Source organism: Bemisia tabaci, chromosome 7 (assembly GCF_918797505.1).
Source record: "Bemisia tabaci chromosome 7, PGI_BMITA_v3".
In the NCBI taxonomy this organism is placed as follows: domain Eukaryota; kingdom Metazoa; phylum Arthropoda; class Insecta; order Hemiptera; family Aleyrodidae; genus Bemisia; species Bemisia tabaci.
Window position 1 is genome coordinate 12,076,632 of NC_092799.1, and position 15,863 is coordinate 12,092,494.

A 15,863-nucleotide genomic window follows, 5' to 3' on the forward strand; every position below is an offset into this window, starting at 1 on the left:
GCGCTACACATCGCAATTTTTGGTTCAATAAAATCTCGATCAATTTTTGTCGATAAAATTGCGATTAAATCGCCATTTATCGCGATTTTTATTCGAAAATATTGCGATAAATTGCTTGGCGATAGAATTGTGATTTTATCCCGATAAGATCGAGGAATATCGCTCAGATGTTGATGACCCTAGCGATTTTATCGTTGAGGGAGCGACTTCATAAATTTTTTAGGGTTGCCGCATACAGGGAATACCGGGAAATGTCAGGGGATTTTAAAAAGTTACCTGGAAATGTCAGGAAAACTGAGGAAACTGTGAAGGAAAAATTGATAAGCACCTTTATTTGCTTTCTAAAATGGGTTTGACCTTTCGAACAACAAATTTTGCCCAAAAATTATTTCTTCGTTCTGCCCATCTGGCATATCTTCAATTGTCAGGGGAATTCACCAAAATGTGTCAGGCACAAAACTGGTAGGGAAATGTCAGGAAAAATGACGAAAATGTGAACAAAAAATTGTTAAGCATCTTTATTTTCCCTCTAAAATGGGTGTGACGTTTCGAACAACAAATTTTGCCCGAAAACTATTTCAAATTATGTGTTTTTGACCATCTGGCATATCTTCAATTGTTAGAGGATTTCATCAAAATGTGTCAGGGAAATGCCAGAGATTTCATTTTCTAGATTTGGTGGCGACCTTGACGGATGGAACGGTCACAACAATCAGTGGGAGTTTTTCGTGTATTATTTGTTCAATTTTAACTACTGTATTCAGTATTATAAACAATTTCATTAAAATTACATATCGAAGAGTTTACGCATTTTTATTAAGTCCTCGCAAAAATTCTCAAAAGTATACTTACTAAAAAAGTAAAGTAAAAGTATACTTTTACTTTAGGCTCTAGGTTCGAGACAATTTACATTGGCGAAGCGAGATGATCGATTATCGATAGTTCCCTATTTGAAACTATGGTAAAGAATCGATTTTTAAGGTGTTCTTTGCGAGCATCCTGTTTATCGATCCTTTCCGATAGATTTAATTGGCAGATCAATTGATTATGCGCAAAGCTCACTACGCCAATGAAAATTTACCTTGTACCAAAGTTCAGTGTTCCATATCATTCCAGCTATTTCGGTTTGTCAAACTGAATTTTTGGTTAGTCAAACCAAACTTGTGCGGTAAATAGAACTGACGAACTTTGGCCATATATGCCAAACGTTCGGTTACACGAACCGGAAGTTTAGTTTGACAAACCGAAAATTTAGTTTGACAAAACGAATTGGTTGGGATGATATGGAACACAGAATTTTGGTACACACGACCGAACCTTTTTTTTCAGTGTATAAATACAGTCGGTCCTTAAAAAGAGGTTAATCATGTATTTTTTCAAATCCCAAGTGAAAATACGAACCGAGGCTTGATGAGGAAGTCTAAAGTATACGCAGTCCTCTGTCGGATTTCAGCGAGAGTGCCCTGGCAGAAATTGAAGCGGTCTTCGATGCCAAGCAGGTAACCGATGCACCTCCAGAGGTGGGCGAAACCCTCCAACTCCTCGTCGGTGGCCGAACCAGCTCCAAACTTCCCCGGGTACAGGAGCACCAACCCCACGAATCCGAATTGCGTGATGCTCATGTCCGTCTGACTGAAGTACAGCCGTGTCGCCTCCGCATCCTAAAAAAAAAACCGAAACCCCATTTTAAAATTGTATAAAAGTAGAAACTTATTGATACCTTCCCTTTAAAAAACTTGCAAAATACGCTTGCTTCTCATTTTAACGGGGGAAGTGTAGAGTCCCTTTATACTGAGAGTCAAGACAATGTGAATCCATTTCTGATTGGTTCCCGTATTCCCGCGCCGCGCCCATCTAGGTGGCATTAATTAGAATATCACTGATGATGACATATTATATATGTTTCTAGGGGTTCTTTGGGTCGCTAATTACGAATTTGAAGTCAATTTGACTGTATCTTTTAGCATAAGGTGGTAAATTTGCATTTAGCTTGAAAATTCATACTTAATACTACATTAATAATATTTTAAAATGGCTGAATTCCTGGACTGATATATTTTTCAACCTTTTTTGATTTATCATCAAAAACTATCGATGAATTTACGAGGATTTCTCCTCTAATTACTAATTTTTTTATGGGGAGGGTGGGCAATGTTGCATAATTTTGTGAATCAGGAATTGGTATTATCTGGTAAAATATACCTCCTAAATGCTGTGGTTTCCCTGAGGAAAATAAATTCCAGTACCAAAGAAAACTGCTTATCCCACTATTCGAGTTGTTCATACAGTGTTGACAAATCAGCGTAAGAAGAACTTTATTTGAACCTCAATGCTCGCTGATTTCTTGATTCGCCGCGCTTTAAAACCAACAGAAATTTTGAAGCTTCGTAATTTAATGGTACAATTATGCTATCAGAATTATTATATTATCAGAATAACTATGAATTAAGATTCGATCTTCGTCTATAATTCAAAAAATACATTTAAATTCATTATACGCGGCAATTTAAACATACGTAACATAAATATTTTACTTGAACAAGAAGTATAGGTATTCACTCAATGAAGGAAAGCAGAAACCAAAATTAATAACAAAGTATTTTGAAAGAAAAATGATTACTGTCTGTAGGAGCAGGAAAATATTCATCGGTATAATATTTTATTGCGCATCAAAAAGAGTGAGGTGTCACACTTGCTTTTTTTCTTTTTTAAACAAAGTTGTGAGCTTGCGATGATTTCAGAGCCTTACAAACCTGAGAGAATAAAAACACGAAGAAATCATGAACCAAGAAAGAAATAAGCATTCGTCGTTAAGTTAGAGGACATTTACTCATACAATCACGGAATAATGCGCGAGGAGTGCAGTAAGCTCCTTTTCTGTGGAACAGTGCTATGTCTATGGGCCTCTCTAAAGGTACAGACAATGTGAAAAACAATTATCTAAACGATTGAGAGGATTTAAGAACCCACGTGTTCTGTATTTTGAGCCATAATTGTAAAATTTCTAGTCAAAAAACGGGAACTGTCTTTAGTCTATGGGCTTCTCTACAGTTATAGACAAGGTGAAAAATAATCATCCCAATGATTGTGAGGATTTGAGAACTCACGTGATGTGCAAAAAATGCAGTCCTCAAAGATTTGGAGTTTGCAGTAGTGCAGTAAACTCCTCAGTGTGTCAATTTTCTTCATTTCTCGAAGGCCGGTTTTGGAAATTCAAAGTGCGCTAACCTCCAGGGACGCAAGTATGCGCAGAATTTTTTTGCTCCGAAATCAAGTGTAGGGTCAGCACTAACTACTACAGTCGGTCTGCACGTGTGCGAACCTACGCAGGGCCTTTATTTTGAGTCATAATTGTAAAATTTCCGGTCAAAAAACCGGAGCTGTGGTAAGTCTATGGGCTTCTCTAGAGGTATAGACAAAGTAAAAAATAATCATCTTAACGATTATGAAGACTTGAGAACCCACATGACCTATAAAAAATGCAGTATTTATATTCCCAAGGATCTGAGGTCTGCAGTAAGCTCCTTAGTGTGTCAATTCTTTATTTCTTGAAAGCCGGTTTTGGAAATTCAAAGTGCCCTAACCCCCAGGGACGCAAGTATGCGCAGAATTTTATTGCACTAAAATCAAGTTTAGGGTTAGTACTAACTACTACAGTAGGTCTGTATGCGTGCGAACCGGCGCAAGACATTCATCTAGAGCCATTTTTGTAAAAATTTGCTTGGAATTAGTAGAAAATAACGCTTTGTCTAACGGCTTGTCTAGATGTATAGACACGTTTTTGAAAGATAGTAAGAACGTATAAACCTTTAACATGCCTTATATTTTTGATACACCATAACAGAACACTTCACATTTGCATCTATTTCTGTGTGATGAACTTCAAATCATAGGACCTGACAGTAAACACTGAAAACTGGTGCGAGTCCGCCCAAAAGTACCTCGCGGCCTCACCTTTAGGTGCTTATCATTTCCTTATTAGTGATCCAATCTTCATGATATTTGGCCAAGTTACTCTCGAGAGTATGCACTATCAATCTGTGGTGTCAAATTTTAATTTTTCCAAAATTCATTTTTTCGAATTAATGCCACCTAGATCGGGTCTCGGAACCAATGTGCGCCGTGGCACTCTGCAGCGCGGCGGGCAACCAGCGTGACACGCGCACAGGTGCCTACAAACCTAACAGGGATACTTCACGCATTGCGCAATTCGTGAAGTATCCCTGTTAGGTTTGAAGGCGCCTGTGCGCGTGTCACGCTGGTTGCCCGCCGCGCTGCCGCGGTATTTGGCTTGTGCAACACGGACATCCGCGAAGCTCGAATAGTTGCTTCAAGGCGTTATTACCGACGTCGTCTTGCGTCTGCTCGTTAAGATACTTATGGAGAGTACATTCTAATTATACTGAGAGTAAAGACACTGCAAATCCAGTTCTGATTGGTGTCTGTATTTTAGGCCTTCGTAGTGTTACAAGCGGGAACAAAGATTGCATTTTCACCAACTGCAACGATTACAAACTGGAATGAACCGGGGAATTGGGGGGTATGGCAAGGAGCAAATGGAATGAGAGAGGAAACGGAGATAGGAATTCGGGAATGCGTTGATCAAAGATCACAAAAAACGTCTGATTTGTGTAATATTTATTCCCGTTTGTGACTCTATGAGGGGGTGTTGTCTTGACTCTCAGTATAAAGGGACTCTCGGGAAGTGCACTTGTGCACTTGCACTTAAAATAATAATATATTCATTTGACAAAGAACACAATCATACAGGAATATAAAAGGTCAGCTGTCAATATGAAAGAATTAGATTAAAAGTAGTGAATACGTCGCGCGGCGGCGTTCCGTATAAACCTAGCCAAGGAGGATGAAATAGATACAAAATAGAATAGGTGGGGCAAATAAAGACACAGATATTGCCGAGACGGACATTATTTTAGGAAAAAACTGTACATTAAAAAAACCATGGAGTAGAGAGTTGGACACCTAAATGTGTTACTTACTAATAAATTAAACATAGGATTATTATTAGCAATGGAGTAAGTGAAAATAAAATAATTTCTGCTCAAGAGGCAGGGGTGATGCTACAGGGCGAAATGGCCCAATCAGAACGCGGACGATTCACTTGCACTTAATCTGGGCAATATTTTAAAATTAGTGGTTACTATCTCTTTTTTATTAGAAAAATAGACGTCTTTTTTTTTATTATAACAGAAAGATTTATTAGAAAATGAACAAGGTGGAATTAGGTTAAGTACTATTAATTATAACGTTAAAATATATGTAATTGACACTCCTGTAAAGGGGTGGCTGTACATTCTTATAAGTTAATAATAATAATTTTTAAAAAAAAACTATCTCTTCTTCTCTCTTACTAATGATTACAATATATATTATTCTATCTCTTCTTCTATCTTACCAATGATTGTTAAATATTTTCTATACATTTATTATTAAATATATTTAAGTGCTGTTTTATTCACGCCTAGCCTAGATGCTGATCGTCGTTAACTTAATCTAACTAACTAACTATCTTACCTGAAGTTCCATCTTGAAAGCCTCGTCGAAACCGGCAAAGGGGCATGTTCCAGCGAGGTCCTTCCGGATGCCCTGGTAGCTAGGGCACCAGACGCCCTCTCGACCCGGTTCGCCGGCCATGGTGCCCCGCCGCGCGATTTCCTCCCTCGGGCACCCGTTCAGTTTGCGACTCGCGTTCAGGTGCATCGCCCGCACAGTGCGCAAGTTCTTGTAGCCCACGCTCTCTGTGTCGAATATATCACAGTCAATCCAGGATTTCACCCGCAGGCCCGTCGATAAGTACCTGAAAGCAAATGCAATTCGAGTCATTTGAACGGAAAACAAGCGGGAAACTTACATACATCGTCACCTTCCAGCTAGAGTCCCTTTATGGAGAGAGCTTGAGACAACGCGGCTTATGGATGTCACAGACGGGAATAAAGGTTATACAAATCGGACGTTTTTTGAAATCTTTGATCAACCCATTCCCGAATTTCTATCTCCGTTCCCTCTCTCATTCAATTTCTTCCTTGCCGTACCCCCTATTTCCCGGTCCATTCCAGTTTATAATATTTGCAGTTGGTGAAAGTGTAATCTTTATTCCCATTTGTGATATTGCGAAGGCCTAAAATACCGACACCAATCAGAAATGGATTCGCATTGTCTTTACTCTCATTATAATGGGAATGTGCTCTTGATAAGGATCTTAACGAGCAGACGCAAGACGACATCGATATAATAACGCCTTGAAGCAACTATTCGAGCTTCGCAGATGTCCGTGTTGCATACGTAAAAATTGAAGGCGTTTTACTTTACTTGGTTTCTCAGCACCGGCGCACCACATCGCGTGCTGCCAGCAGGAAAAGAGCGCTGGCGCCTTCAAACCTAACAGGGATACTTCACGCATTGTGCAATGCGTGAAGTATCCCTGTTAGGTTTGTAGGCGCCTATGCGTGTGTCACGCTGGTTGCCCGCCGCGCTGCAGAGTGCCACGGCGCGCCGCGCTGCCGCGGTATTTGCAATCGGTGAAAATGTAATCTTTATTCCCGTTTGTGACACAGTGAAGGCCTAAAATACGGGAACCAATCAGAAATGGATTCGCATTGTCTTTACTCTCAGTGCAAAGGGACTATACTTTTGGCCAAAGTATCACAAGCCTCACGCAACTTTTCAAAATTTCAGCTGTCATTTTATTTTTTTACAGAGGAATTGTTCTACGAAGCTGTCCAAAAATTTCACTGAATTTTCTTTGTGCTGCCGAATAAAGTCAGTGAAGTTCGTCAATCGTAGTCACCAAATATACGCGTCCTTCCTTCCTCTTCCCTCCATCCCTTCTTTATTTCTTTTCCCCCTTATTCTTACACCTTTTTTTTGGGCGAACGGGTGGGGCGTTACGCCTCCCCCTGGATCCGTCCATGCAGTTTTTAAGAATTGACGTTGAATAGTTTTTCATTAAAAAATGAAGTACGAGTATACCAAGCCTATAACGCTGAAGCCGAGATGAGTGGTTTGGGAGTTCCAGTGTCGATATGAGCATTGACATCTTTTTAAAAAATTACCTCAAATTTCGTTTTTTTAATTGCAAACTTTACACCGTTTTAATTCTGACTCGCTGCTCTGTTGCGAAAAATTCCTTAAATTTTATCATTTGGACTGAGGTTCTCTTTCCCATGGGCAACCACGCATGCCTCCAATGAATCGTATTCGATACATCGAACAGGTGAGATTGTATCGAAATAGATTGGTTCAACACGTAAACATAGCCTCCAAAGTCAATTGAGTATAATCTATGGGAACGGGTTTTCTGTGATACATTCTTTATGCTTGTGTGCATCACATGACAATGAAAAGAGAAATTGTTAGGAATGTTCTCTTTTCAGCTTTTCTAACTCAAATCATAAAATTTTTGTTTGAGGTTGTATTCTATTGTTTCGGACCGAACGATACATCGAACCACTATCGAATACAATCAATTAATATGTGTTTAAATATTTACCTTTTGAAGGCTTTATAAGGTGTGTGCGAATTTCCGGTGAATATTAAAGGCTCGAGGGTTCTATCAGGAAGAAACAGCAGGTACAAAGAGACCATCTCGGCGAAGTTGATTCCGAAGTAGTACTTGTGGCCGAACTGACGACCAAGTTGATACTTCTTCTTGTCAAACCAGCTTGGCACATCCTCAATAGGCACTTGAAAGCTGTCAGGCAGCCCGACCTTCGTCCCGTCCCTGATTAGCCTTGAAAATGGGAAGGATATATTTCATTAAAATTGCAAAATACAAGGTCGTAAAAAGAAATGTACGTGCAGATCATGTCTCCACATCGACGATAGAAGGATGTTTTACTTTACTTTGTCAACGTGGAGTGTCAGGTTCTGTTAAAAAAAGTACCATCAGCTAATTGCTAAAAACATACAATGGAGAATTTGCACGCAAATTTTTCATTGCTTCATCTGAGAGTGCTTAAAGATCTGTTTTCGCAGTAATTATTATTATTGTTTCCTGATACGCGAATTTGTAGAATGATCGATTAAAGTGAGTAAATGTGCCGCCTTTTGACGTAATCTGGTAGCCTTTTCCATTTAAACACATGTATTTTAGTAAATTGGATCATTTTGTCATATATCCTCCAATTATTGTTTAACTCATGAACCATAAGGCTATCTTTGAGTTTAGTTCACTTAGTCGATTCCGCCCAAACACAAAATTCATCAAATTTGAGACAACTGCGAATTCTTCACTGTGGTGGATACAAAACAATCAACGCCTACGTAGGTAATACGGCCTAAACTCAAAATTGAAGGCGTTTTATAAGCATGCAGAATGAGTTGCAATTCTCTCAAACAAGATACAACAGGAAATCAGATCAGTAAAATTGAATGGTTCATTTCTGCAGTAGTATACTTTTTCCTATTATTCAGGTCTACGAAACAAAGTTTTAAGTAATAAACAGCTGAGATATGATTTTGTGCGTACATATTGTATTCGTTGCCCTACCTATCAACAATTAAGATCCAAAATTTTCCCTCCACTTTCTGATCTCAATACCACACTTTCAAAGTTTTTTCATGAAATCTCTCTCTCTTTTTCAAACGAAATAATCTCCAAATTTAATGTATTTCTTTCCTTGTCCTATTTTTTAATTTTGTGCACTACCCTTTTGTGACCCCTACTTTTTAATTTTTTTAAATTCTGTACTACACTATTTTGATCTATCCTCTAAGGTATTAATGGCTCAAATGTTAAAATCACCAAATAAACGTATCTACCAACCAACCAACCAACCATTCGTTTTTAATAAAAGTCTACCAGGATTTCAGCAAAAAGTGTCCATCGTTTCAATGTTTTCTTTTCCCGCAATAGATGCACCATAAATGTTTATTATTAGTACCCATTTTTTTACCACACTGAAAAAAAATTCTCGGCGCTTTTACCAAGGTCCGTTGGTACCTTTACCATCTCACTTTTTTTACCAATTATTGGCAATTTTACCAAGACAGACTGGTAAGCTTACCTAAAAACCGGTATTTTTACTGTTTTTTTTTTCAGGTAAGAATACCGCTTTTATTGGTAATCAATTCCCGGTAACTTTGCCATTTTATCTCAGTAATTTTACCACAGTCGATAAAAAATATAGGCGTTTTTACTGGGAATCAGTAAAATTACCGAGAAAGTCAATAATTTTACCGAGATTTTTCGGTAAAATTACCAATTCCATAAATGGTAATTTTACTTAGAAAAAACTGTGATCAAATAGAACCCTGAATTCTTGGTAATTTTACCCTTTTCTTGATAAATACACCGAGATTTTTTTTTCAGTGCATGAAATCTAAAAATTCTTTATTATTACTTCAAGAATTCCGCAGCTCCATCGGGCAGGCTCGCGAGGACTTCCTCCGGGAGGTGCGCGGTTATGGGCGAGGTGATCCTGTCTGAAGAGGGTGAGTCCGTCGAGCTGACAGAATTTGTATCGGAGGTTGATGAGAGGTTGTCATCGGACGAGTTGAAGCCGCTGTCGTTCTTACCCTTCGACGGGTCGGCGTCCTTCCGGGGGTCCCTCAGGGCGCAAAGGGATTCGCCCTCTTCGGAGGAGGCATAACCGGGCTCCTTGAAGGCGCTCTCTGCCTCCGTTTTTATCGTCATATTTAAGGCGTGGGCCTCTCTCTAACCGAAAAAGCCCATCCCTCGTCTTGATCTTTTGTCAGAGGTTTCGTCTGGAATCTCGTTTTTTTCACTCTGAAACAAATGATAAGGAAGTGATTAGGATTTGAGGAAAATTAGTCATGCATTTTAGAAGATATTTTTGGCAAATAAGACCCAATTACTTGGCCCTTGTAATATTTTGCAAATAATACGATGGTGGTACTGCGCAAGTAGTACATTGCAGCGAAAATATTGGTATAATTTTGAACTTTGTGCACTCAAATTGCAATTTAAAAAGAAAAAGAAAACAACTCTTTTTTTCCCTTCAAATTGCAATATTTTTACATCATTTGGTCAATAATTACCGATTTTAAAGAATTATCAAAATGAGCTTCATGTGTGAGAAGGTAGGTGGTGTGCACTGCGAAATAAATAGCAGCTTGTTTCAATTAGAGGGGCCCCTTCAATCAATGAATGGGCAACAAACTTAACACTCAGACACAGAAGCACTAGTGGTGCTACTTCTAGTAACTACAAAATATGTAAATATGTATACTACTCGGGTATACAATGTCTGAAACGAACACCTAGCATAAAATTGCGTTAATCTTTCTGTAAAGAATAGTTATTGACGGTTTTTATCGCAATTAAACCACGACAAATCTCGTGTACAATATCCGTATTGATTTTAACGGTTTTACGGAAATGGGAACTTTAGTACCACTCTATCTACCCTTTTTCCCTATTTATCCCAGCGGTGGGTTGAAAATTTTACTAGGCACCAGAGTCGTTTAGTACAATATCTGTGCAAGGTTTGGTCCAAAATTAAGACGGGGCCAAAATCGTTTTGTTTTTCTTTTGAACAACCTCTTTGCTTCAATTTGATAAAAAGAGAAATCATTCAACAGGTGGCACCTCCTCGTCACGTCAGATTCAAATCTCACTTTACGTCACCAAAACGCCCTCTAATTATTCATGATAAGAAAATACACACCCACACATCAGCATCAGCTTCTTTATCAGTACCTCGTAACCGCGGCAACCTTTGATTAAGTGACATCACATTCCAGTTTCATTTCGTTCCTGCGTTAGTTTCAACTCCCGAACGATGAAAATGGGGATCCGAAATACATTTTTACATCCATCGTATTTTTCATTCCCAGATTTAAGTTTGATACAGTAATATAATTTGTTAAAATGAAGTTGCATCTGAAAATCAGTAGTCTCCCAGGCCTTTTCTTTAGTTTAGGTCTGTTTTTGGTAAGTTTTCACATTTTTCATGTCAAATCATTATGGTAATTTCTATACATTCACTTTTTTTGGTCACTCTAAGCGAGCGACTCTGCTATAACCTGGTTTGACTTTCCCTTAAATACAAGAGAGTGGATCCCCCTTCGCATGAGAATTATGCTCCACATGAGATATTCAACAGACTAAGGTAAAGACAATACACTGGAGTTCGCAGGAATATAACACTAGAGTGATAAAATAGATACAATTTCTTTTATGCTGATGTGCAGGGACCAATTCTCAAAACACGATCCTGTACCTCGCACAATTCGTCTAAAAAGTAGTCAGTAGGCAAATTTTCGCTAAAGGATTTGGTCGAAGTTTTTAACTTACTGCCACCCTCCGTTACAACAAAATGAAATTCCCTCCGGACGACGCACAGTGGATTGATTCAATCAGAGAAGTCGGACGTGAGATTTCTGACTGAAACTGAAAATTTTGATGTTTATTTCGTCAAATTGTAAATTTTAAGGAGGGCCTCTTAAAGAAAATTTCACAAGGAAATCAATAGAACCACTTTTAAAGTGTTAAAATTTTGTGTAAACGGAGTTATAAGCTTTTAAAGTTTCCAAATTTTGTCCAACCTCTCCTATTGACTCGATCCATTGTGCGATGGTGCACCTACAACATTGGGTTTTCATGCTGGCAGCAATGACGACCACATCCAAAATTCCCGACCCACCTCCCGAGGTGGGTTGAAAAGTGGATGAACGAAAACGATTTTCAAAATTCATCAAGCAGCTAAGTTTAGTTCTTGACAGCATCAGAGCATTCTTCTCCTTTGGTATGCAATCTCTCCGATCTGGTCAAAAAACTCGACAAAATCCTCTCTCAAAAATTCGCTTATTGCTATTAAACTCATTTTTCCCCTCTTTTTAGGTATGGATCTCGATCACGGACTGCAAAACGACCGACAAGTATTTCGGCAACCAAAACGAGCCTCTGAAGCAAGACATAGCGCAATACCTGCAAGCCCTAGAAAACTTCGAGATCAACAACAGCAGCTTCCAAGAGCTGACATCGAGCATCAAAAACTTCTTCAAATACATCAACTTCAGACGACAAGACGAACTGGCCTCCTTGCTCTTCACGTACGCCAAGTTACGACCGGACTTGTTTCCTCTCGTACAGGAACGTAAAGTCGCGTACAAGAAGTTCGCGCACGGCAAAACCAACATCGTCATCAGGAGAAACGACAGTGTCCTGTTCATGATCTTCACGAGTCGGCCAGGGGTCGAATGGATGCGCAAAAAGATCATCATGGTCGAGGAGAAAAAGGCCGATAAGAAAAAAGATGCGGCGGCAGAAGGAATTATAGACATAAGAGATATAGATTTCAAGCCGGAGAAAAAGCCGAGACAAGGAAATAAAAATGTAGGGAAGCAAGGGAAGGGGAGGGAGGAAAAGGAGAATAAGGTTAGGAGGGCACCTGGGATGCATTTCAAAGGGATCGACGGGGTACTTAAGCATTGGGTGCTGGTGCAACTGAAGTGGCCGAGGACAGACGATGCGCTTTCCAACTGCACGCTGGTGGCTGAGTATCGATGGGACAACGTTGTGGGCCAAACGTACTCGGAAACTCTGATGGAGCAGCTGGAAATCAACCCAGGGCCTCCTCAACCTAAAGCCTGAGAGACTTGAGTAATTTGATCTATTTTATTTGTTTTTATTTGTTCGGTTTGGTTTGAAAATCTCGCACGAAAATTAAATTAATTTAGGGAGCATGCGCCATAGGCGGATCCAAGGGGAGAGGGGAAGGGCGTGCTGCCATGCTATAGGAAAACGCCGTATGACCCCTCATACGTTGCCAAATTTCCTTCGATAAATCAAGCATTTTTAAGAAAATTTGTGAATATTTTCCCTCCGATTTTCCATGGAATTTATAACTTTCTTCAAAAGTAAGTAGAAATTTTCATTTCATCGTTCCATATTAATTTGTCAAATTAAAGTTAGACTAAAAAGATCTAATCTTTAACAAGACAAATAACTAAATAAAAGTATGTCAATTACACTGATAAAATGATTAAACTAATTATCTTTGTCTTTATTATAATCAATTTAATTTATCTCACTAGTATTTATTAACTAATTAAAAGTTAAAAATTAATTAAAATTAAATTTCTAAAAAATATAATTAAATATAGCCAAAAAAAATTATAAAAATTTAATTTAAGTAAAGATAATAATCTTTTACCTTTTGTATCAGGGTTAATTTCTCAGTAAAATTTCTCTAAGGAGAAATTTGGCAACGTTCGAATGCTCACACGGCGTCCTCCTTAGCACGGCAGCCAGCGTAGGGGGCGCACGCCCCTCACCGTTCGCCCGAAAATGGGAGGAAGAAAAAGGGAAGGAAGGAAGAAGGAATAAGGAATGGATAATATAGGAAGGAAACAAGTAGCTTGAATTTGGTAATTATTCATTAAAAAATTGACTCTAATTGCATATTATATTACTTCGATGCTTCAAAAATTCAGAATTTTTTGGGTGAGGTTCCCGGCCCGACTCCCTTCCGACCCCCTCGCGTTCAAGATGTCCAGATCCGCCTATGACATGCACAAAGCCGTATTGACATTTTCAAAGTGAGAAGAATCTGGTTTCATTCATAATGTACTAAATAGAATGGACTTAATCTTATCTCCAATCAGCTGTGAACAACTTTAGTTATATCATTTTTAATCGATTGTTTTTTTTTTTTTTTTTTTTTTTTTTTTTTTTTTTTTTTGTGGGCCATCAATTTGTAATAACTGACTCTGGATGTTGAGTGAGCCTAATTTTCATTTTTAATCATAGTTGCTCGAAAAGAGCTTATGGTTTTCTATTTGGTCTAGTGTAATAAAAACTACTTGTAGTATGCAGGTATATTTGCAAATTAAGGGGTTTCCGTTCCTTCCTTTTACTTTACATTTACTTCTGGTAAGTAATATTCTTCATGAGTAAATTTATGAGCAATGACTTTAGCAAAATTGATCGCGATAAAGATTTTCATAATTACTGGAACCTTGCCTCATCTACGCTTATCAGTGCAATTTTATAAACTTATGCATGTTCGCAATATCAGCACTTCCGCTTCGGAATACGCTCTCCTTCATTTGGGTAAGTAGGCAAAAACGGCCGTCACGCATCAAATTAGTAACCCGGTTTAATATTACCCGGTGACCCATTGATTTACATTTATGCAACATTTTAATACGCATTTCAAATTTCAAATTTCAAAATGTTCATTGTAACCCATAATTTTTAAATGAGCTCTGATATCTTGTTTAATATTCTTGATTCTGTGATATCATTCCAGATAGAGTTCCGGGGCGTGAAATGTCAGGAGGGGCTGGATGATTATTTTGCCAAAACAAACGAGACATTGAAAAAAGACGCGAGCCAATACTTGAAAGCGCTGGAAGTTTTCGAAAAAACCAATTCTAGCTTTGAATCCTTGACGACATCCATTAGGCACTTATTCAAGCACATAGATCTTTCCAGACAGGATGAACTGTCCTCGGTTTTATACGCATTCCCGAAACTGCGACCAGACCTCTTCCCCTTAGTTGAGGAGCGGAAGATTTCCCAAAGAGAATCCTCTCACAGAATATCGAACGTCTCCATCAAGAGGAAGGATGACCTTTTCTTCATATTCTTCCCCACTCGTACAAACGTGGAATGGATGTTCAAAAGCATAAATTACACGGACGGAAAAATGTTTTACAAAACGGTTTCGGAGCCAATCAAGGATTTGGTTATGGTGCAGCTAACCTGGGAAAAATCGGCTGCGTTTAAGGAAAATCGAACGCTGACGGCAGAGTATCGATGGGCTCCGCATAAGGATAGTAAAAATGTTGCGTTTGTAACACAAGAATTCAAGAGTGATGATGAAGAATAGTGAATTTATAAATGGAAACAAGGAAAATTATTACAGAGTGTTTATTCTTCTTCAGATCATCTTGTGAAGCATTTTTCATACGTCAAAAAACAACTACAACAACAACAAAACAACATCAAAACTCACAACGACAAAACTTTAAAACTTAAAAGGTTCAGTGAATCGACGATGTAAGTCGGCAATCACATAACTCGTTTGCGGTGTCTGAAAATCTCCACCTCTACGTTATTTTTTTAAAGGAGAACAAATTGACATCATTCCTTGAAGTTTATGCAGAATTTTCCTCGCACAGAGAAGAAAAATTACGGCAGTTTTGAAGAATTTCCATGGAGTAGTTTTCCGTTTAAAAGATAAAGTATGACAGGAAATCTGCGACGTCGCAAACCGAGTTATGTGATTGCCGACTTACACCATCGAAATGTCTCTTTGTTAAGTTTTTAAGCCTTTAAGTCTTTGAATTTCCTAAGTGTTTGTCTGTTTTTTTATAAAAGACCGTTGTTTCATCAACCATTCTATTTCGTAAATTAAACATTTTTATTTGTGACTTTTTTAATTCGTTAGTTGACGTTAGTACACAACGAATAATTTCAATTCCCCAAAGCTTATTCTTTCCGACACTCTAAAAAATTATTGCCGGCTTAGTTGGTCAGTGTCGCAAAGCAGATAAGTTTATGCTTATTAAGAGTGCGACAAAATAGTTGCACGGCACCTAATGGAAAGGTATTGGTATGAGCGCACCGAGCGCAAAAGCGACGTTTTGACAGCTTCATGTCGTCGCTCCTCTAACGTAAGTGCGTATATCTCGATTTTCACGTGAGCCCTGTTCTCCATATAATTCAATGCTTCCCACGGATCATGTAAGAACAGAGATACGCCCTTACGTCAGAATAACGGCGATGCAGTAGGCCACGGCGCGCTTCTTTGTGCAAGAAAAGTCAGAGTGCCTTCAATTATTAGGTATGCAACGCGGACAGCCCAGAAGCACGAATAATTGCATTTAGGCGCTGACATTGCTGTTCCGCCATATCAATCTACTAATATACT

The 15,863-nt window shown here is 38.6% G+C and overlaps 2 protein-coding genes across 3 annotated transcripts in view; one reads left to right on the forward strand and one right to left on the reverse strand.

The window, feature by feature from the left end:
- LOC109035328 (uncharacterized) overlaps positions 1-15,863 on the reverse strand; it is a 47,084-nt gene that overhangs the window by 2,407 nt on the left and 28,814 nt on the right. For both annotated transcript variants that reach the window (XM_019048917.2, XM_019048916.2), the window contains exons 2-5: positions 9,363-9,748; positions 7,511-7,750; positions 5,536-5,818; positions 1,402-1,661 (exon numbers count right to left, since the gene is read on the reverse strand). In XM_019048917.2, the coding sequence (XP_018904462.2) occupies positions 1,402-1,661; positions 5,536-5,818; positions 7,511-7,750; positions 9,363-9,655 (1,076 nt within the window). In that variant the 5' untranslated portion in view covers positions 9,656-9,748. The remainder of the gene's footprint in view (positions 1-1,401; positions 1,662-5,535; positions 5,819-7,510; positions 7,751-9,362; positions 9,749-15,863) is intronic.
- LOC109035329 (uncharacterized) lies at positions 10,716-15,372 on the forward strand. Its single transcript, XM_072302229.1, has 3 exons — positions 10,716-10,915; positions 11,825-12,586; positions 14,238-15,372. The coding sequence occupies exons 1-2, from the start codon at positions 10,853-10,855 to the stop codon at positions 12,575-12,577; spliced, it is 816 nt and encodes a 271-aa protein (XP_072158330.1). The 5' UTR covers positions 10,716-10,852; the 3' UTR covers positions 12,578-12,586; positions 14,238-15,372.

Coding starts and splice junctions, on each gene's coding strand:
- LOC109035329 (XM_072302229.1), top strand. CDS start 10,853: ATGAAGTTGCATCTGAAAATCAGTAGTCTCCCAGGCCTTTTCTTTAGT. Junction 10,916..11,824: donor TTAGTTTAGGTCTGTTTTTG/GTAAGTTTTCAC, acceptor CCCTCTTTTTAG/GTATGGATCTCGATCACGGA.